Source organism: Pelodiscus sinensis, chromosome 3 (genome assembly GCF_052426305.1).
Source record: "Pelodiscus sinensis isolate ZL-2025 chromosome 3, ASM5242630v1, whole genome shotgun sequence".
NCBI lineage: Eukaryota > Metazoa > Chordata > Testudines > Trionychidae > Pelodiscus > Pelodiscus sinensis.
In genome coordinates this window covers 29,566,575-29,589,564 of record NC_143054.1, presented here as the reverse complement: position 1 = coordinate 29,589,564, position 22,990 = coordinate 29,566,575, and the positions used below count along the sequence as shown (strand labels likewise).

Sequence of the window (22,990 nt, the reverse complement as noted above, 5' to 3'; positions counted from 1 at the left end):
TCTTGGTGTTAAAAGGTATAGACGGTTAAAAGGCATAAGCAGTCTATGTACATCATATCTCACTTATGCTGTGTAAAAATACTGTTCTTTCAAATGACGAGGTATGGAGATGGGTAAGAAGCTTAGGAATTTAGTTTGAAATCTAATCTATGTAATCTTCACCTTCACCTAACCTCTGCATATCAGTTGACCATAAAAAGATGACATGTTCCTTTGTTTGTAGAGCGTGTGTGTGTGTGTGTGTGTGTGTGTGTGTGTGTGTGTGTGTGTGTAGGAAAGCATTGTATTATTGCTAAATAATTCATTCTTTAAATATTTGATCCATATAACAGTGATTGTTTTGCATCTTACTCTGTTTATTGTGTTAGGTTAAACTACTTTTCAGTATTTCTAGGAAAAAAAGCAACATCTAGTTAGACAGTCCTGCTGCTGGAAAGATTTGGGTTGAAGTGGATCACAAAATAAATGTGAATCAACAGTGTGATGTAGTTGTTAAAGCTAATATCATTCTGGGTATATTAACAAAAGTGTCACATGAGACATAAGAGGTCTGTCTCTATTGGGCACTGGTGAGGCCTCATCTAGAGTACATTGTTGAGTTCTGAGCCCAGTACTTCAATTTATCCATACTTTTCTTGGAGAATCTAGACGAGAGCAACACAAATTATTAAAAGGTTTAGAAAACGTGACGAATGAGGAAGCATTAAAAAAACTGGGTGTGTCTAGTCTTGAAAAAAGAAGACTGGGATGGGCAGAACCTAAGTCTTCAAATATTTTGAGTGTTGTTCTAAAGAGGACAGTGATCAGTTATTCCACTAGAGAAGTACTGTGTCTTTAGCAAGGGAGAGATAGGGTGTATCTAGACTACAGGGTTTTGTTGACAAAAGTGGACACTTGTCAACAAAACTATACCTCCGTCCACACTGCCTTTGAGTTATGTTGACATAACGTCAACAAAACTCAGCAGTTTTGTCGACGTATGTAAACCTCATTCTATGAGGAATAATGCCTTTTATCGACAGAGTTCTGTCGATAGAAGGCATTATTGCATCTACACTGTCTTTTGTGTCCACACTGTTATGTCGACAAAGCATCTTGCTTTGTCGACAGAACTGGATGTATTCTAGACGCTCTTTGTCGACAGAAGCTTTGTCGACAGCATCTGTCGACAAAACTTCTGTCGACAAAACCCTGTAGTCTAGACATACCCTTAGGTTAAATATTTGGAAAAGCTTAACTACAAGGATAGTTGAGCATTGAAATAGGCTTCCAAGGAAGGTGGTGGAACCATCACTGGAGGCTTTTAAAAACAAGTTAAGACAAACACATGTCAGGGATGCTCTAAGTATACTTAGTCCATCCCCCTGCACTAAGGCAGGATCAAGTAACTTCTCAAAATCCCTTCCAGCCCTGCATTTCTATGGTTCTAGAATTATTGAAATGACCCTGTAGGAATAATGATAAAAGCCCAAGTTCTGCATTCAGCTGTGCAGAGGGGGACCCTGAAGCTGAGTTGCTCTGAACTTTTGACTTCATACATTTACTACTTGGTTGATTTCGCCTTAACAGATACTGTTTGGACAGTTATTCCAATCCCTATTTAGGTAGCAGACCCCGTCTCATGGTTGGAATACTAGGATCTGTGCTATTTGAGGTGCTATGAAGACCTGTTCAAGATGAAGAAAATAAACGTTACCTTTTGCAGATGTTATCTGGGAAATAAGGATCCTTCCTTGGAATCATACTGAGCATCCCTTCTTTTGAATTCCTCCAACAATTCCTACTTGAGCTAGTCTGGAACTGCAGGGCTACGTCTACACTGGCCCCTTTTCCGAAAGGGGCATGCTAATTTTAAACTTCAGAATAGGGAAATCCGCGGGGGATTTAAATATCCCCCGTGGGATTTAAATAAAGATGTCCTACTTCAAAGTAGGAATAAGAGATCCTCCGGAATAGGGCTTTATTCCGGAGGATCGGGCCAGTCTAGATGCTCATTTCCGGCTTATCTACAAGCCGGAAAAAAGCGGCGGACATCTTTATTTAAATCCCGCGGGGGATATTTAAATCCCCCGCGGATTTCCCTATTCTGAAGTTTAAAATTAGCATGCCCCTTTCAGAAAAGGGGCCAGTGTAGACGTAGCCCAGGAGTGGGGCTCTTTGTTAGGGATGTACAATCCTGCTTAATTGGCTAACTGGTTAAACATGTTGTTTAAACAGTTAACCAGTTAAAGGCCTGCTCACCCTGCTGCCACCCATTGCTAGGCTAGAACAACCTCTTCCCCCACACCGCAGGCAGGTGCGTCTTCAGTCCGTTCAAAGCAGCCCTTGCCTTTAGCCCCCTGCCACAAGCAGGGGCTGCACTGGATGGTATATTGGAGCAGCCCCTGTCTGTGGCATACCCAGGCCTGCTGTGGACAAAGGCTACTCTGGCTGCGACACTGGAGCAGCCCCCACCTGTGGGACTCTAGGGCCCACTGCAACCCCGACCCCGCCGTGGGACTGTAGCAGCCCCCTGCCCATGGCAGACAGGGAGCTGCTCCAGCCCCACTGGTTAACCTTCAGGGTGAGACTTACAGTTACACTTTCACGTCCCTACTATATGTTCTTAACGCAAGTTGGGAGGAAGGCTTGAGGGAGTCAGTGCATGTCACTCGCACTGTCACAGAATTATTTTTATGAAATCCATAGCATCTTCTCAAATTTTCCTACATGAACCACACTGATCAGGTGGTTACAGAATGTGCAGTGCTATCTGAATTATTTAGACCTCGCTATATGAAATAACTTATTTGAAGCGGAGTAGTGATTGCTAGCATGAGCAGTGTAGTTATTGCTCTAAAGACACAAGCAGATTTTAAGAAGTACAAATGGCTTTTAGGAACCTAACTCCTGATTAATTGAGTTAAGTAACTTATTACCACTTGTACCTTTGAAAATCTCCTTCACAAATGTTTTTATTCTCTCCTCAAACATTGTGTCAGAGCGCATTCCTTCTTGGCTACCTGTCTACTGAACAGGCCAACACTGGGTAAAGTACCTTCCTGAGTAATTAAGCATGTTAGTTCTGCAAAGGTGGGTCAGCAGTTATCCATCTGTTTCAGATGCCCTTCAGGCAGTTGAGATTGCACTGTATATTTAACTTTTAAAAATCTTTAACCTTCTTTAAAGGTTTTTTAACTGAATTAATTTAAAGATTACTAAGGGGCTGCGCTCGCCAACCCTCCTCTTACAGGTGCTAGGCTACTCCGGCTCTCTTTCCCGCCCAGCCCAGCCCAGCCCAGCCCAGCCACCGAGGAGGGCCAAGCTGTGGCCGTGCCAGCCCAGGTCCTTTCTCTCCCCTGCCTCGCCAGCCCGGGTCCCTTCTTCCTTCCCTACCCTCACCAGCCCAGACCCCCCCCGTCCTCTCTCCCCTCCTCTCCCTGCTGCGCCAGCCCCTTCTCTGTCCTCTCCCCGCTGTGCCAGCCTGGGCCACTTCTCCCTCCCTCTGCCTCCCCATGAGCCAGGGTCTCTTCTACCTCCCCCCACCAACCTGGGTCCTTTCTGTCCCCCTAAGGCTAAATCAGCCCCCCCCCCCTCCGGCGGTGGTGTACATCAGGCCTGACTCTAACACTGGCAGCTAGGGGGCACTGTCCTGATCTCTCTCCTGTGCGGTCCCGCCTGTGCTGCTCACTGCTCCAGCCCTGCCTGCAGAGCCCAGGGCTCCTAGCTGCCTGCCGGGAGTGGAAGGGAAGGAGCAGAGAGGTCAGTGTGGCAGTTCCCCTGGGTGGCCCGGGGGTGCTCTGGCAGCCGTGGTAAGTGCAGCTGCTGTGGAAGGGGTGGGTCTCCATGGGGGCAGCTGGACTCTGGGCAATTGGGCATCGTGCTCCAGCTCCCAAGAGCCTGGCCATGGAGGAGCCCCCAAGAGCCTGCTGCTGGCAAATAAGCCCAGCTGGGAGCCCCACTCCTAGCACCTGTCCTCAGGCTGCTGTCGCGAGCTCTGCACCCTCCTCCCCCCAGCCTCTGGGCTGCGATGTGGGGTTTGCCAATTACTGTGCCACGTTTCTTGGCGTTGAAAGCCCTGTGGGGTGCGGGTGGAGGAAGGGCAATAGGGGCTTGGTTTAAAATAGCGGTTCTAGGTGGCGAGGGAAAGCAGTGAGATCAGGCTTGAGCTGGGGGAGGGAGGAGGCAGGCGGGATGCAGAGTGACATGATGATGTGTCAGCCGACGGTCAGGGCAGTGTGTGTGTGTATGTTTCCGAGAAAAGGTTTAACGTCCGTGCCTTTACTGCTAGGACCTGGGTCCCATCGCTGAGGGTGGCCAGCAGGCCAACAGACGCCCCGTTATATAGGAAGAGCTTATTACACCTTAGATTTTAGCTGCTAGAACACAGGGGTTCCTTCGCAGAGGGCAGCCTTGGGGAAAGGCTGAAAGGTGCCCCAGTGGATTGTGCCACCTGGGTGTGACACAAATCCAAACGCCCAAGCTCTCCCTATATCTGTCCCTTTATGACCGGCTGAAGTTCTTTTAAATTGTGCTTGGTTCTGTTACAGCAACTGAAGGAGTCAGGTTAAAGCTTAAACAGTTACTATTTTATTGTTACAGGGTAAACTTAGTTGTTAAATGCTACTGCTGTGTTACAGATAACACAGCCACTACAAAGGACAGGACAGAAATTACACTAAGAAGTCACTTACAGGTACCATGAAACCCTTTTGGTTCTCTGAGCTCTTATTAAATGCATGCAAAATAGACACATAGCAGGTATATATATTCTCACCCCTGCGTTCCAGACTTGGCGTGGCCAGCGTCTTTCTCTCAATCCCTTGGGAAGAAGTAGGGCGAGGTTGGGCATCCCACAGACCTCGGGAGACAATCAATACCTGCCAGCAGGTATAGATGATTGGAGCTCAAATGGGGTGGGCTGCTGAACCTCTTTTATACCCCTTGGGTCATGTAGGCTTCTTCCTGGTCTCAAGTGGCCAATTAGGAAAAATGGCTTTGAATGCCAAGTTTCCCACGAAGGGTGCAAAGCATAATTTACACCTGGGAAAATGCAGACAATGGGCACCTCTGGTATGTGATGGGCGAAGATTCCTCTCCTGGGACAGTGCAGGCGTGTCAATTACTGGTACTAGCCATCTGGGCGACGGGAGGCCCCGAGTCGTCAGCTAGCCCATTTACTGTCTGGTTTCTGTTTATGGTAGAGTCAGGGACAGGCAGCACACCTGCGTTCCCAGGGCATCAAAGGCTGACTGCCTTTCTCTTGCTCTCTGGGGGAGGGGGGGAACAAGATGGGGTTCGTGGAAAAACAAGATGGGGTTTGTGTCTGGCTACATGATGTCACTCTATTGTCCTGCAAGAAAAACTTTTTTTTTTCATTTATTCTTGCATTTCTTTTGCTTTGAAGAATGAAAACAGTCTAGTCCAGGACTGGGCAGAATATGGCTCAGGGGCTGGATCCGGCCTGCCAAGCCACCAGATCCAGCCCACGGACCACCCTGCTGGGACTCTCAAACACATAGCTGTGCGGTTGAAAGCTCAATCCCTACAGCTCTCTGCTTGCAGGGTGGGGTAAGCTTCGTACAATCTCCTCGCCCCCAGCCCTATTGGTTGGAAACAACCAGCCAATAGGAGCTGAGAGATTGGCCTGGATGATGGGAGCAGCTCTTTCCCCTCCCTGAGCTGAGAGCCACACGGAGGGAGGAGCCTGCAGTTTCAAGCAGGGCTGCAGCAAGCAGGGAGCCCAGCCTGCCTTGGGGATGCTGCGGGCTTAGGTAAGTGCCACCCAGCCAGAGCCTATCTCTGGCGCCCCAGTCCCTTCCCCCAGGTCACCATTTACACCCTCTGCACCACTCTGCCTCTGGTCACAAGTCCTTCCCAGACCCTGTACCCCCTTCCACACCCCTTCCCCAGGCCAGAATCCTCTCCTGCAGCTATACCCCTTACCTGACCCTACACCTCTAATCCAGGTCACAATCTCCTCCTTTGCCCTAACTTCCTCTCAGACCTCACACCATCTCCTGCACCCCAGTCCCTTATCCCATGCACCCTTCTGGGCCCAACCTCCATCCTAGACCCTGCACCCCCACCACTGAAAAATATGGCCCATGACCAGTTTCCAAAGTCTTGGAGTGGCCCATTGCCTAAAATTATTGCCCACTTCTGGGCTAGTCAGTTTTACCCTTGTTCTCTTGTGATACTGCAAGGTTGCCAAGTTTAAATCCAAACATAAATGTTTTTGTTCAGTGATACTACTATAGTTTGTTAAACATACATTTTTATTTTTTATTCACAATTTTAAACTTTGGTGAAGTGTCCACTTTTAACTTTAATACATATACATTTTGATGAGCTAAAAAGGTAATGGAAAATGTCAGTTTTTTGTTGAAGCTTATATCTGATAATGTGTGTGCAGATTTTTTTTAAAAGTGTTTATATAAAAATTATCAAGCATACTTCATGTTACTTCAGAATCTTGATTTTAGTGCGTGAATCTTCTGTCTGTCTCTTTGTCAATGTATACTTACATTTAAATATTTATCTTACAAAATGTTTGGCACCTTGATTTCCAATATTTTCTAATGGTGAAGCAGTGAAAAAAATTAAACAGGCATCATCCAGATGTTTCTGCTTTCATATAATTAAAATTAAGGTTCACAATTTTTGAGTCTTTTCTCTCAGGGCTCATCTAGACTACAGGAAACGATCGAAAGAAGATATGCAAATTCTGCAGGAATTTGCATATCTTCTTCCGATTGCACTTTCGAAAGCAGAGCTTCCGAAAGTGAAAGCAATTAAGGCACAGCTTTTTTGGCGAGTCCCCACCCCTTTGTTGAAAAGCCACGTAAACCTCCTTTTTTGAGGAAGAACGGCTTTTCGATGAAGGGGGCGGTTTGCCAAAAGAACCGTGTCTTAATTATTTTCACTTTCGAAAGCTTGAAAGTGCTATTGGGAGAAGATATGCAAATTCCTGCATATCTTCTTTCGACCATTCCCCGTAGTCTAGATGAGCTCTCAGTTAGGTGTAATGAGTAGCAGTTATCCAATTAAGTTATACAGCAAGTCCTCATTTAACATTATAGATATGTTTCAGAAAATGATCATGTTTAGTGAAAATGCAGGGTCAATTTTCCCATTGAAACCCTCTGCCGCTTTGCAGGGAGGCAGGGGAAGCCCCGTGCAGCCACCAGCGATGGGCTGGCTGGGGAAACACAGCTGCCGGAGTGCAATCGGGGGCAGAGGTGAGGGGGCAAGGCGTCCGGCAAGGGGGAGTCCTCGGGGAACAGCACGGCAAGTAGCGAACCTTCCGCCGCTTTGAACGGAGGCGGGGGAAGCTCCGCGCAGCCGCCGGCAACGGGCCAGCTGAGGAAATCGTGCTATTCCGGGGACGGTCGTGTAATTCAAAAAACGTTCCTTAAAAAAAAAAAAACGTGCTGTCGCGAAAACATGTTAAGCGGGCACGTGTTAAATGAGGAATTACTGTACATCAGAGGCAGTACATGCAAGTAGACATTGCTTTTTTTGTTAACATTAGGCTTTTATCAATTATCTTGCAGAGAACTACAGAGGTTTTAACTTCTGATGTTATTCCTAACACAAAGATCCAGTCTATCTCCAAAGGACTTAGAAAGAGAAAAAAAATTGGTATGTTTACTTTTTGTCTATATGTTATACATATAGAACAATAGAGTTTTTCAAGTTTTGTGTAATTGTACTAATTTTCTGGTACTACTTAACATTTTGGCTAGAGTGAGCAAATGGATTTTTCTACAGGACCATACAAACTGAATTGAGCTCAAAATGATAATTTAGTTTTTGCTGGGCCTGCTCTTGACACAAATTGCATTGGTTTAACTAGAGGTGCAACGTTAAACAGGTCCAGTTTTGTGTTTATACATTCTTATTTGGGTTTATATGTGGCTTTATTTCAACAGGAAATGTAGGGATAGTAATAGTATCTATAAGTCATGCTGTCATGGTTGTTCACAGTTCTGTGGTCCTGGGCAGGCACAATACGTCCTATAGGCTGGATCAGCAGCACAGTGAGGGTGCTCCATTCCAGCGTTCCACACCTCTCCCCGTCTGCCCACATTTAAGCAGTTAACCAGTTAACCAGTTAAAAGTTACAGTTAAATGATTAAATGGGATTTTACATCCTGAGTGCCTGTGCTTGCTGCTCAAAGCGGCCAGCTGCAGGGGAACATGTGTATCACTTCATACTATGTACCCGTCAGGGGTTTTTCAACCTGTCCCTGCTCCCAACACAGTCTTAGGAAAACTAGCCAATGGGAGCTGCCTAGGTGCATGAAGGAAGTGCACAAAAAGCCCCCCACCCCCCAAGTGCACAGAGATGCACATGACCCCAGAGGCTGGTCACTTTGAGCGGCCTGCAGTGGTGCAGCAGGCAGGGAGCCAGCCCGAGGGTCCCACTGGGCCGTTGGCCAGGATCTACCTAAGATAAGCGCCTCTTAGCCAGAGCATAGACCTGACAACCCACACCTTTCCTCCCTCAACACTCTGCATCCCTGCTTCAGGTCACAACCCAAACTCTCTACACTCCTACTCCTGCATCTATACCCCCTCCCAGATCCTGCCCCCCATTCCCTCGCCTTAGGTTACAGCAGAGTTGCTTGCACCCCCTACTGCATCCATATCCCAAGTCACAACTCTCTCCCAGATTCTGCAGCCCCTCTTACATCCCTCTCCTGCACCAATACCCCATCCAGGACCCTGCATCCCCTTCTCCTCCCAAACTCCCTCCCGCACTCCACACTGGGTCCCTACTCTTGAGTGCTCTTTTGCACTCAACCTCCATCCCAGACCAGACACCTCCTCCATTAATATCATGGGTGTATGCGGTCCTTGACCACTAAAAAATCATGTAAAATCCCGATAAAGCAGTTAAATATTAGGTTAACTGACTAAGTGGGATCCTGGGCAGAGGACCGCTCCAGCCTGGTTGGAGCAACACCCAACCCACAGGGCTCCCACTCCTAGCCCTGTGCACGGCTGGCTGTCATCTCCCAGCCGCAGCGCTGGTATAGCCTTCGGCCCGCGGCAGGCAGTGGACAGCTCCTGGGCATGGATTATCCATTCGCATCCTAATAGCCTCTGATGTGGGTGCAGTTATAATGCTGGCATAGTTAAAGCAGGATAAAAATTCTGTTTAGACAAGGCCAAGTGTGGATCAAGGAGAAGGGATGTTCTTGGAAAGGAGAAGTATTTGCAGATGAAGTAGATGATAAAGAGGGAAGAGGAAATTGATGTAGATACTTGGCTATCTAGCAAACAAGGGCATTTACATAGCACAAAAGTGAAAGAAAAAATGGTGACTGGCATAGTAGGAATGAGAGAATGGATTAACACAAAGAAAATTAAGAATAAAACCCAATATAAGCGGAATGAATAAAGAAAAAAGTAAAGTAGCAACAAAAATGTAAGATTTGAATTCAGGAGATAACGAAGGGAGAAAACTCTGCAGGATGTACAAAAGAGATAACATGGGAGACAATTGTACAGAAAACATAAAGTATTAATACTGTTTGCTCTCCCATTCACTACTGAACTGGGTTCTAGTTTTCTGTGCTGGAAAAGGGAGAGAAATAAGCACACCTGTTTTTAAATTCATGACTGGTATCTTGTGTATTATTTTAAATTATAGGTCATTTAACAATCATAACATGCATTATGAAAACCATGCATGATAACTCTTACTTTGCTACAACTGTTTTTGTTCTTGAGAAATGTATGGGATAACTTGATGTAGTTTGACTGTTTTTGCATTTTTCTTAATTTAATATTCTGAACTTCACCAATTTATTGAAGTGTTTTAATCATTTAATATGTGTTTGGTCTTGGGCACCAACATTTGGGATTTTCTTAATTTCAAACAAGTCCTTAGTCCCTGCACAAAGAAATTAGTATATTAAAGTGTAGATATGTAAAACTGGAACAACAAACACAAATTTTTATTGCTCTTTAGATAAAGGCTGGGAATGGTATGTTTGTGAAGGTTTTCAGTGCATACTCAAGAAGCAAGCAGAAGCTCTGCAAGCTTTAGGAGTGTCTCCACAGATGAAGGTATGTTGACCTGACCATATTAGTACATATTGTCCTTATGATTTATACTTCAGGAATTATTTTAAGGTAGATAGAATTATTTCATTTTTAAAACTGACAGTATATGAGCCAGTAGATGAGCCAGAGGAAGTGAATCTATGTCAGGAATAGTAAAAGTAATTTATAATTTTATAATCAGGGTTTTCATGAAAATAAGCAAAGAACATTTTTCTTGAATTGTAACATCACAATTTGTTGTTTTCAGACATGATTTTATAAAATAGAGTAATCTTTTTTTTTTTTTTTTGCCTTATCAGGATGAAATTCTATGCAATTTTTGGAGATGTTACCTTCAGAAGAGCAAACAAGCATATTGCAGCATGCCAGTTACAGATAATGCCTTGGTAGTATAACTAAGTGAAGTTCATAACTGATAAGCAAATGGTTTTGCATTGATCTTTTAAAATGTTTTTGTTTTTCAAGGCATGCATACATACTACCTCATTTTAATGAGGATGGTCTTTTAAATGTATTTTGCCATTTTAAGAAAATATTTGTTGTGCTGATGGAAATCTGTTCCTTTTTAATATCGTGCTTTGCTATTGCATAGCCAGCCAGCAGATGGAGTACAAGTTATAATCCACTATATTTCTAGAGCTGTGTTGATATTTAAATAATATACAAATAATGGCATAGAAGTATGTATGTTATGGGTATGTCTCTGCTTTGATACAATACCTGAGACTGGCTGGTGTCTGCTCGCTTGGGCTATGGAACTGCATAATTGAGGTAGAGATATTCAGACTCAAAGTAGAGCCCAGGCTCTGGCACCCTCCCCTATTGTGGTAGTTAGCAATCCCTGGGTTTAACATACTGCTCGAGCATCTATGATCATTTTTATCCCCAGATTAGGAATTGTTGAACTCTGGGGCTACAGTGTCTACATTGCATTATCCTGGTTTGAGTCCAACTACCCATATCCCAGTCTTTCTATTGTCTTCTCAAAATGGTTTCTCTAACTCTTTTTGTGTGAGGGTGGGTGGGTGGCAGTGGGGGAAAGATTGACTATCCAGAGGACAAAGAAAGTTAGCTGGAGGGATGATTTGGCAGATTCTCAGAGCATGGGACCAGTGGTACTGCATGTATACTGCAGAGCAGTAGGGCTTGAACTCTGGGTCTCGGCTTCACTTGGGCTCAGGCCCTCCACCCCGTTGGGTTCTAAGACCATGGATCCAAGCTCTGGGTTAGCACAGTTTGTGTGTTGATGGAAGGGGCTTAGTCTTGAGTTTGAGTTTAATCCCTAGATTTAGGTTGTGCTGTAGACATACCCCTAAAGAGCCAATATTGGTTTGTGCTCCATAGGAGTGGCTTTATCTGATCTTACACAGGTTACAGAGCAAGTTAAAAAACTTAGTTCCAGAATATTCTGATCATTTCCAAGTCTTAACAGTCTTCCCCCTCTTGAATTCTATATTTCATGAATATTATAATTCTGTGTATTGTAGGGATGTCCATGTGTAGTTGGCTATATGATTAACCAATATGTCTACACTTATTGGTTAATCTTGTTGTCTGCATACGTTTCCCTCCACCGCCTTGTCGCCTCTGTATCAGAGGCAGAAAGGGAGAGGGGAAGCACGAGCCAGCTTAAAAGCTGATTCCCCCCAGCATTGGCACCGTGGACAGAGACTGCTCTGCATCTGTCTGCGGGGAGCTAGGAATCCCCACGGACGAGGGCTGCTGCCACCCCCATGCTGCTGCGGCTGCATCAGAGGCAGCAGTGCAGGGCAGCAGGCCTGCAAGAGGCGCTGGTTTTTAAACTGGCTTCCCTTGTGGACCAGCTTCCACCTGCCATCTCACGCTGCTGCCTCTAATGCAGAGGCAGCAGCGTGAGTTGGCAGAGGGCTCCCTGGGAATGGGGCTAGGAGTGCACTGACTGCTGGCCCTGCCCCCAGGAACTATTGAATAGTCATCTAACTAATAAGATTTCATATGGTTACACAACTATTCAATTACCTGATATCTCTAGTATATTAGAAACCTCCTGGGAGTGTGGGAGGTTGCGATGGCTACATGATCATTGATATTTTGTTCTGACGAGCACACTATTAAAATAAAGATAAGCTTTTTGTATGGTAGGAATTTATGAGTATAAACAAAAACATTTTAGATATGACTTACTTTAGCATGTACCTAGACTGTCAGTCTCATGTTTGTTGAGACATTGAGTTTTTGTAAGTCAAACTATTGCGGTAGAACTATCGTGGGATAAAACTATAAATTATTTACAAAAACAGATATCTGACATTGGTACAGATGTGGATAGTGAACCAGAGAGAATAAGTCTTCATGGCTTTTCATCTTTCTCTGAAAGCGATGGAGATTTACAGACAGAAAGCAGCTTTGGACGTGTTTCTTCCATTGGCAAAGCCTCAGGTAGGAGTAAATATAATTTGAAATCACTATTTATATTGTTAGGATGTATTTTTAAAAATGACTGTTCATTTAATTCTAATCGGAAAGATGTGGTGTTATAGGTAGAACATGTAGATGGAGGATTTCCTTTTTATTTATCAACAATGTATACTGTATTGTATGAGTCATAGAAATAGTCATGGTCCCTTGCCAAGGAATTCAAAGCTAGACAGACACATGAAACATAAGGGTCACCGAAGAAAGTTTTGGGGGTTTTTTTTTCAGTATATTTTTTGGAGAGAGAGTTGTTGGATTTTGTTTAGGGGAGTAATGGTGATGGTTATGGATTATGGGTTAAACTTAACTTGATGCCTGCTACTCAGGATAGAAAAATGAGCCATATACTCCTTAAGATCATGTCTTCCAAAGCACTGCAGTTTCAAGGAATAAACCTTTGTGTAGTCAGTGATTTGTTTGGTCAGTGACAATCTTGTCTATTAAGTGTTCAGAAATATAGCTTAATAGAAGACTTACTGAACATTGCTCGGGTCCTTCAGGGTAGGGACTTAGGGATTTGAGGGTGCAGGAATCAGGGTTGGGATATGAGGAGGGGCTCAGAGCAGGGGATGCTAAGGCTCAAGACAGGAAGCAGGGCGCAGGAGTCAGGGCAGGGGTTGGGAAATGGGGGTAGGGCTCAGAGAAAAGGAGGGCTAGTAATTTCTCACCAGGACTTCCCTAGAGGCGGCAGGGGCTGCACAGCCCACCTGGGAGTGGTGGGGGCTGCATGGCCCACCTGCTGACTGCTCCCCATGGTCATTGGTGAGTGTAACTGTTCCTGCTATCATATCCCTCCCTTTCCATTTGATGCATATCCATTGTCCTGGCACAACCAAAGCATGACATTGCTTTAAGTTATGATGATGTTTAATTTGGTGGTCCTAGCTCTTACCATTTAGGAGTTCTTGAATAAATGGACTGATGGATGGATAGAGAGACAGAAACACACAAACACTCTCTCAAATATATAGTAGGTTTTACTTCTGTTATATCATCTTTCAATTTCTGGCTGTAACTTTTTATTTCCAGTGGCAAGGAATGTCTTGTCTTCTATGGCTTTTTTCATCTTTCCCGTTCCCCCCCCCCCTACTTTATGCTCTCTAGTTTCTCTTCTGTCTCCTCCCCCCATAACAACTCTGCCATAATTCACTTTTTCATCTACCATCACTACTATCCATAGAGAGACATGATAATTTTACTAGACACTTAGTAGCCAGTATACTAATCCTTCTAACTAAAATCCAGCACAAAATTGGAGGGATGTAAAATTGTTATGTTTAACTGATTAAATAGGGGCAGCTGGGCTGGAGTGACCCCCGCCACAGGTGGGTCCTGCTTGAGCCAAGTCTGGCCCGCCACGGACAGAAGCGGCTTTGGCTAGACTGGTGCGCCTCTGCCCATGAAATACTGTGCCATGTTTGGTTAGCCATTCACACCCCTACTGTCCAGATAGAATGCAGGAATACATGATACCTGATAGTGGGTATGTGGCTTATTGGTTAATCCTCACAGCTACGCTCTAAGACCCCTCCTGTTGCCTCTGTATCAGGCTGAAAATTTCAGCGGTCACATGTTTCCAACTCCTCCCCCCAGTTTTTTAACATCCCTAATATTGGGTATATAAGCGTCGAAGTAGATTTCAACTTCAAGCTTCTCCATAACCTATTGTCATGATTATCTTTGTTTGCATCTCCTTTTGCTTCCCCAGTGCCACTTCTGTTTTGCCTCATGTGACGCTGGCATGTTTGTCTTTCTCCGATTCACGTTTTTGTCTCCTTTTATGAAGCCTTGTATGCCTGGAATCTCCTAATTTTTTCCTGAATTTTTCTCTCCAATTTTCTCATCAAATGCAGATCTTCTGAAATGTATAAACTCTAGAGCTCTCTTCAGTGAAGAATAACAAACATATAAAAGAAAAGTCAAAACAACAGTAATGGAAACAGTAAAACAGATGTTTAGCTTTCCCATTCAGTAACACTAGTTTTGTTTTATCCCATTCCACATCTGCATTCTCTAATTAGATTACAAAAATCCTTGTTCTGAAGATCCTGTAATCTTGTGTATTCACATGTCACTTTACAAATAATGTGCAGGGCAAAATATTTTAGTGAACTTTTTTGTGTTATAAATATTCCAGCAAGTTGCTTTACAATTAATATTGTTTGTTTGTAAAGCTTAGTTCCTTAGTTCCTATTTCCATTTAAGTTCCTTTCTTTTACTTTTTTATAGCGGTGGCTAGAGTAACACACACTCTTGAGGAAGGCAAGTAATTTCCAGATTCTTCCTTTACACCTGGGGGAGAGGGGGAAGTATGCATCAGTGCACATGCATACAATTTATGCCCCCACAGATTTATTTGTTTTCCTGAAGAAAAATGACTTTCTAATGGGGAAATAAAGGGAAGCTACAAGAGTGATCATACAACTGCCTCAGCAGTATGTTTCAGGTGTCCCAGAGCAGCTGGCAGAGATGTCACTGTGGGACAGGGATCATGACTGGGGGAAGACCTGGCTGGAGCCTTCTACCCTGTGCTGGGCTCAGCTTCTAGTCATAGCTGGGCTGGGGAGGACAAGACTTCTTCTTTCCTTTCATGGCATCCAGAGCTGGTTGAGACCCTCCAGTGCAGGAAGTTCTTGAAATGACCTTACCTCCTGCATCCCTCACTCCTCAGCTGCTTGGGGAGAGAACCCTGTTCAGGGAGCTGCTCCCCTCTCTCCACTCCACCCCCTTATATCCAGACCCTCCTATAGAGTCTCAGCTCTTCTTCTCACTTTTCTGCACCTGGACCATCCCAATGAGCCACTTAAATGATTCCCAACTTAGGGGGGAGGAATAGCTCAGTGGTTTGAGCATTGGCCTGCTAAACCCAGGGTTGTGAGTTCAATCCTTGTGGAGGCCATTTAGGGATTTGGGGCAAAAATTTGTCAGGGATGGTACTTGGTCCTGCTGTGAAGGCAGGGGACTGGACTCAATGACCTTTCAAGGTCCCTTCCAGTTCTAGGAGCTAGGCAATCTCCATTAATTTTTTTTTAACTACACCTGGATCCCAGCCCCCTTTCCCAGCATCTGGATCCCCCCCAAACTCAGACCTTCACCAAGGTCTATCCTCCCCACATCTCCAGACACCTCCACTGAGCCCCAATCACCTTCATGCCAACCTCCTGCAGAGCCCTATTACCATTGTATCAAGAACCCCTAAACAAACCACTGTGTATCCAAATCTCTCCTGCACCCAGGTTCCCCACTGAGCTGCTCATACCCAGACTGTCCCACACAGAACCTTCTCAGCCCACACCTGGATCTTCCTGCATTAAGCTATTCCACGCTTGCATTGTGCCTTACTTAGCCTTCTTGGCCTTGCTTGGTGCACCTGGCACAAAGGGGCAAGATCATGGAGTGTTTCTGGGGCAGGCCTGGTTCTTGTGCTGCATCAGGGTTGGATGCAGCCTCACCATTGAGTCAGGCTGTGTCTAGACTGGCCAGTTTTTCTGGAAAATCAGCAGCTTTTCCGGAAAAACTTGCCAGCTGTCTACACTGGCCGCTTGAATTTCCGGAAAAGCACTGACGATCTCATGTAAGATTGTCAGTGCTTTTCCGGAAATACTATGCTGCTCCCGTTTGGACAAAAGTCTTTTTCTGAAAGACTTTTGCGCAAAAGGGCCAGTGTAGACAGCACCGTACTGTTTTCCGCAAAAAAGCCCCGATCGCGAAAATGGCGATCGGGGCTTTTTTGCGGTAAACCGCGTCTAGATTGGCCCTGGACGCTTTCCCACAAAAAGTGCTTTTGCGGAAAAGCATCCTGCCAATCTAGACGCGCTTTTCCGAAAATGCTTTTAACGGAAAAGTTTTCCGTTAAAAGCATTTGCAGAAAATCATGCCAGTGTAGACGTAGCCTCAGTGTCCCAGGAGAGAGATGCACAGTGAACTTATACCTCTGTGGAGACAGGGATTTTTGATGCCTAGTACCATGCTGGAGCCTCCATATTTATTTGACAAATAAAATTTACAAAAATCTGTGGAATGGCTCAGTTTTTTGGTGCAGAATGCCCTCAAGAGTATTCCTAGTCTATCTTTGTTTCACGCTGTGGAGTACAAAAATGGAGTTCAGATTTTGTAAGAGATCACACACCCCTTTCAGTAAAATCATTTTTAAAGTCAACACTTGAATTCGGCAACATAAAATTGCCTGTGCATTTCATATTCGCTGTATCAAAAATCATATGGTAAGAGTAGCTGTCATTTGTATAATGAAAGTTGGTCCAAATGAGCAGTATTGCATTTTTTTCTACACATTGGTTATTCATATATTATGTATAATAATTTTTCTGTGCTGTATCATTGAATTATTGATGGCTTGCTGAGGGGGATTTGGGTAACATTTTAAAATGCTTTTCTAATTAATAAACATTTTATCACTATGTTTATCTGTGGATAATAGCTAATAGCAAGCTAGTAGGCTAACAAATTCCATTTAGTGTAGTCTGGCCATTGTTTGAGAAGCCTATTAAATTCTTAAGTTGTTGTTGTGTCCTTTTTAATTGTATGTTGTGTGAGGTTTAGTGCTGACTGAGCAATGTGCCCTTTATAACCTGGAACAAATGAAAGTAAATCTGCTATGTCACCAAAAGCGCTACAAATAGAACAAGAGGATTACTTTAAATCAAGCCATATATAAAGTTAGCTATGAAGTTTCAACTATGAGGCCTCCTTGAGGCACAGTTAAGGTGAAACTGATGACTGACAAGATTACACGACATTCATGCTTTTATTCTGTGACTTGTGTGTACATAATAGATGTTCTATGATTGCTTTTGTGTTTACTTCACAAATTTTTACCAGACATATGCTGGGGAGTCAATTTCTTGATAACTATTTGTAATGTCTTTGCAGTGTCTTTAATGCCAGTTACTGGCTTTTGTAGATGTGTAGGTGCCATCAGAGACAAGTGCTGGTTCAGGAGTTGAATATTTGTTGTCACACACAGGAGGTTGAGAGCACTTGGTCAATTGGAATTTGAAAGCCAGGTCAGAATCATGGCCAGCATTTTACACAACAGTGCTTTTATTATAATGATATGACACAACCTCTCCCTTTGTTGTCCTGACTGCTGAAGTAGGAGAAAATATTTGTTCTCAAGAATTCTTACTGCTGAAAAGGTTTACATTTTAAAGAGAAGAATTAACTTTCCCAGATATCCCATGCTGCCTCCAAACTTACTGATGGATTGAAAAGAGGGGAGCATTCCTTATCCATGGTTTCCTTTTGTTATATTGGCTGTTAAGTAGTATCTGTTGGGGCTTTTTTTCTCTCCTTCCTTGCCCCCTGTGTCCTAGTTGCTACATTTCTATTTTGTATGGAACTACACTTATTTATTCACAGAAATACAAATTTTTCATGCATGGAGAATTTTAAATAGTCTAAGTTCAGTCTTTATATTTTACAAGTTGCATTAGTTCTCTTGGGAAAGCCTTGGTTATACTGAGATTTAAAAACCTCATTAGCCTGAGGGGGAAAATGTAATCCTCTGTTCTGTGGAATCTTCTGAGAGCCAGGAACTTCTGAGTTCTAATCCTGAACTGACGTATTCCGCTTTGACAAATTGCTTATCCTCTATTCGTTGATATACAATGTGTAAAATTAGGATAATACTTATACCTACCTCATGGGATGTTTTGCGGATTAGTTAATGTTAGTGAGGTATTGTATAACAGTTAAGTATTAGCACCTTTCTAGAGATCCAGGTTTAAACATGCAAAAGCGGCGAGGAGTCCTGTGGCACCTTATAGACTAACTGAAGTGTAGGAGCATAAGCTTTTGTGGGCAAAGACCCACTTCGTCAGATGCATGTAGAGGTTTAAACATGGGTCTCATTAGGTTACTACTTCCAAGTTTTAACATTTTTGTATATACTGGGGGACACACGCAGTCCTTCTGGTGTGTGTGTGAATTTCCCCTAGATAATCACCATACTGGCTCAGACCAAAGATCTATCTAATCCAGTACCCTGCCTTCTCACGGTAGCCAATACCAGATACTTCTGAAGGAATGACTAGAATAGGTAATCGTCAAGTGACCCATTCTGTGTGGTGCTACATTGGCACTGGTTCTCAGTGAGATAGTGACACAGGAAGACAAGCTAAGAGATACTTTGAGAGTTAAGCCATTTAGAACACTAACACCAAAGCTTTGATTTAAAGCTGCCACTAATGACTAAACACAGCTTGTTGGATGATGAGTTTCTTTTGTTCTCTGTATATCTGTGTTCATATAAAGTTACTTTTATTTGTATTTCTTATCAGCAACAGAAACCACATCTGTCTGCTCCGGATCGGTAGATGGTGGCTCGTATTTACTGAAGAGGAAAAAAGGGGACTTGAAGATGTCCATGCCAATGACGCTTTCACTTTGCTATTTGGCATTACTCTGGCTGAGAGAACCAGTGACGTTATCAGATCTTTTAAGGTATAAATAGTCTCTGTGAAATATTTGCTGATGTTGTAAGTAATCGTTTTTTAAAATTTGGGTTGCTTGCTTATTAACTAGTTGAATTATAGCTAGAGCAGGTAGTTATCCTATGTTTAGGTTTCTTTTCATTTTCCATGGTCAAAGATTCTTGCAACCATTTTTGAAAGTCTCTAATAACTCTGTTGTTTGCAACAAGTGTTTGAAATTTGTCAGGGAGAGAAGTCCTAGTGTTAGAGAAGTGCCTTTTCTTTGTCCCATGAAATTTATTGTCACATTTAGTTGAATTATAAATAAATATTTCAGTTTCACTTCTCATTTATACTTTTCCTAGGGATGTTAAGATTTAACTGGTTAACAGTTGGAGATGGAGAAACTCCCCGTCTGCCATGGATAGGGACTGCTCTAGTCTTACAGGGGCCTGCCTCAGACAGGGGCTGCTCTGGCATCCGAGCCAGAGCAGCCTGTCTGCTGTGAGCCAGGGTGCCCCGCATGTCGGGTCTCCTCTGGCTAGGATAGAGTAGCCCCTGCCTGCGGAGTGGGTGGGGATGTACTAGTCCACTTGCCCCCTTTAATTGGTTTACCATTTAAACAGGATTTTACATCCCTAATTCCTCAAGAGAATGTTAGTATCCTAATAACTGAGTGAATAGTGCCCTGCGTGGATACAAAATTTGTATCTGTGTTCATATAAATGAGCCGGGGACATCTGCATCCATATCCACAGATGTGGATACCCATGGATATCTGCACATTTTTAGTGTTCTAGATACAAAAATTATATATGCATCCCAATCCGTATCTGCATCCATATCTCCAGGGCTCTAGAGGTGATCCTGGCAGTTACAGACCAGTAAGTCTAACATCAGTACCGGGCAAATTAGTTGAAACGGTAATAAAAAATAAAATGATCAGACTTGCAGATAAACATAATTTGTTGGGGAAAAGTCAATATGTTTTCTGTAAAGGGAAATCATGCCTTACTAATCTACTAGAGTTCTTTGATGGAGTCAACAAACTTGTGGACAAGGGAGATCCAGTAGATATCATGTACTTGGATTTCCAGAAAGCCTTTGACAAGTCCCTCACTAAAGGCACTTAAAGTTAGTTGTCATGGTATAAGAGGGAAGGTCCTCTCATGGATTGATAACCGGTTAAAGGCAGGAAACAAAAGATAGGAATGAATGGATGAAGAACTTCAAAAAGATCTCACCAAACTAAGTGATTGGGAAACAAAATGGCAAATGAAATTTAATGTTGATAAACATAGCTTGACAAACCACGGCGAAAACCACTCACCAGCCCCACACTGCGCATGTGCGAGACCTGCACTGAGCATGTGTGAACCGCCGGTGAACAGGGTGACCAGCTGAAATCTACTCTCCATGGACGAATAGATAAGCGGATTTGTCAAGCTTTGTTGATAAATATAAATTAATGCACATTAGAAAAAATCCCAGTTATACATACAATATAATGGGGACTAATTTACTCAAGAGAGAGAGAGAGATCTTGAAGTCATTGTGGATAGTTCTCTGAAAACTAGTGTGCAGCAGCAGTCAAAAAGCAAACAGAATATTAGGAATCCTAGAAAAAGGGATAGAGAATAAGACTGAGAACATCTTACTGCCTCTATATAAATCCATGGTGTGCCCACACCTTGAATACTGCGTACAGATGTGGTTGCTCATCTCAAAAAAGATATATTGGCATTGTAAAAGGTTCAGAAAACAGGAACAAAAATTATTAGGGATTTGGAACGGGTTCCATATGAAGAGAGATTAAAAAGATTTTTCGTCTTAGAAAAGAGGGGACTATCGGGGGATATGATAGAGGGCTATTACATCATGACTGGTATGGAATGAGGGGTCACCATAAGAATTAGGGGTCACCAAATGAAATTAATAGATAGCAGGTTTAAAACAAACAAAAAGAAGCATAAAACAGTGCACAGTCAGCCTGTGGAACTCCTTGCCAGAGGAGGTTGTGAAGACCAGGACTTTAACAGGGTTAAAAAAAGAACAAGATAAATTCCTGGAGGTTAGGTTCATCAATGGCTATGAGCCAGGATAGGTTGTAATGGTGTCCTTACCCTATGTCAGAGGCTGGGCATGAGTGACAGGAGAGGGATCACTTGATGATGCCCTGTTCTATTCACTCCTTCTGGGGCATCTGGCATTGGTCACTGTTGGAAGATAGGATACTGGGCTAGATGGACCTTTGGTCTGAGCCAGTATGGCCGTTTTTATGGTCACATGTGGATACTATAGATTAAGTTGGATATCCGTGGATTTGACGGGCTCTATGAATGAATGCTCTAAAGATCCAGGCTTATGCTACTGCCAAAATATCAGCCTCAGTACAAATCATAAATATGGCTTCCATCTTCTTGACTTAAATGCTTGTGTTTTAACACATTTTTGTGTGCAATAAAATGGAGGTATAGACTCAATGACATATCAAATTGAGAAGTAAAACATGCCCACTAAATTGTGTTAATATTCAGGCTTGCATTTTAGTTCTTTATATATAGTTTATGAATATTTTAAACAATGGAATACTAGTCATGCTAAGTGTCCCACTTTTTTTTCTTCCCCCCCCCCCCCCCCAAAGTGGTAGAAGCAGAGGTACTGTTCCTCCTCTGTCATATATGCTTGGGCACCACCTCAAGGCATCCAGCCAGTTTCTAAGGAATTTATATTACAGCACCCAAAAATTCTTATGACTACTATTTGGAGTATTCAGTACATAACCTTGCAATTAACTCATCTTATTAGTTAAAAATAACATTTTAAAATGTTCCTACATATGTTTCAAATAGCAATATTTTTTTGTTAACATTCAATATGATGGTTGTTTTTTATGTTCCTTTTCAACATATAAGACTACAGTTTTAACATGGTAGACTTCATGTGGCTTTGAAAGAATATAGTAATGCAGTCTAAAATAGGTTCAATCTAGCAAGTCTAACAAGACCAGAATTTTAACCAGTTTGTGGCACTTCTGTTGTAGCCTTGGCATATTATTTTTTATATCATACACAAGACCTAGGGCTTATCTACCTTGGATCATCCTATTTAAAAAGACAGACTATTATGTCCCATCTGTTTTTTGCAATAGGAACATGTTTAAAACTTTGTTTAAATACAGCTTATTTTAAATTAGATACAAGCAACACCTCGTAAAATAAGCGTGAATGAGACAAAAGATGTTAAAATTGCTTTAAAAATGTATTCGAACCTGGGGCACTTGGAGTTGGGGGGGGGGGTCATACAAAAATTGGATGTTTTCTCACACAGTGTTTATCTTCATTATAATATTTGTAGCTCTCTGTATTTACACGGGAGAACATGGCACTTGGGTTAGCTGCTGTGAGTGATAAGTGTCTAACTTTGAATGGGCTCTTTTATCCCAGGGCTATGAGAATTCTTTAAAAATGGTTGTAACAAAATTTGATCTGTTCAGAACCACATTTATTGAGTACCTTGTTTAAACTGCATCAAAATATATCTCTCATTAAGCAAATGTAGACTCAACCTGTAGAGTGAAGTTGTCTAACACAGTTCTGGAGGGTGGAGGTTTTACTGTCCACATTGATTGGGATTAGAATAATGCATAGTTTTCCTATTGGAGACAGGATATTTCAGTTATATTTTTAATTCCTTATTTGTGATTCATTGTTGTCAAACTGATGTAATAGTGCACAGAATTTCAGAATAAAAAGTACTAGGCAAGATAACATTCTAAAATCATGTTCTAATTGTTACAAATGTTGTGATCATTCTAATTTAGAGGGATATATTCTTTATTTAATGCATCTTTATTTTAAAAAATTACTTTGACTCTATTATTTCTAGAATCATTCAGCATAAACTTATGCCACTAAACTTTTGAATTTAAATTCCAGATCTCAAAGAAAGAGTCATAGAGAAGTCATAGGGATTGATGTTTACTTACAGTAGTTCTTAAATGGAATTTTGATAGCTATCAAGTAATATATAACAAGTAGCTTCTTTTC

At 42.8% G+C, this 22,990-nt stretch overlaps 1 protein-coding gene across 1 annotated transcript in view; it reads left to right on the top strand.

Annotated features, from left to right (window-relative positions):
* TAF1B (TATA-box binding protein associated factor, RNA polymerase I subunit B) overlaps positions 1-22,990 on the top strand; it is a 66,427-nt gene that overhangs the window by 2,957 nt on the left and 40,480 nt on the right. The window contains exons 3-7 of the mRNA XM_075923512.2: positions 7,536-7,623; positions 9,962-10,059; positions 10,356-10,442; positions 12,336-12,474; positions 18,810-18,972. Of these exons, the coding sequence (XP_075779627.2) occupies positions 7,536-7,623; positions 9,962-10,059; positions 10,356-10,442; positions 12,336-12,474; positions 18,810-18,972 (575 nt within the window). The remainder of the gene's footprint in view (positions 1-7,535; positions 7,624-9,961; positions 10,060-10,355; positions 10,443-12,335; positions 12,475-18,809; positions 18,973-22,990) is intronic.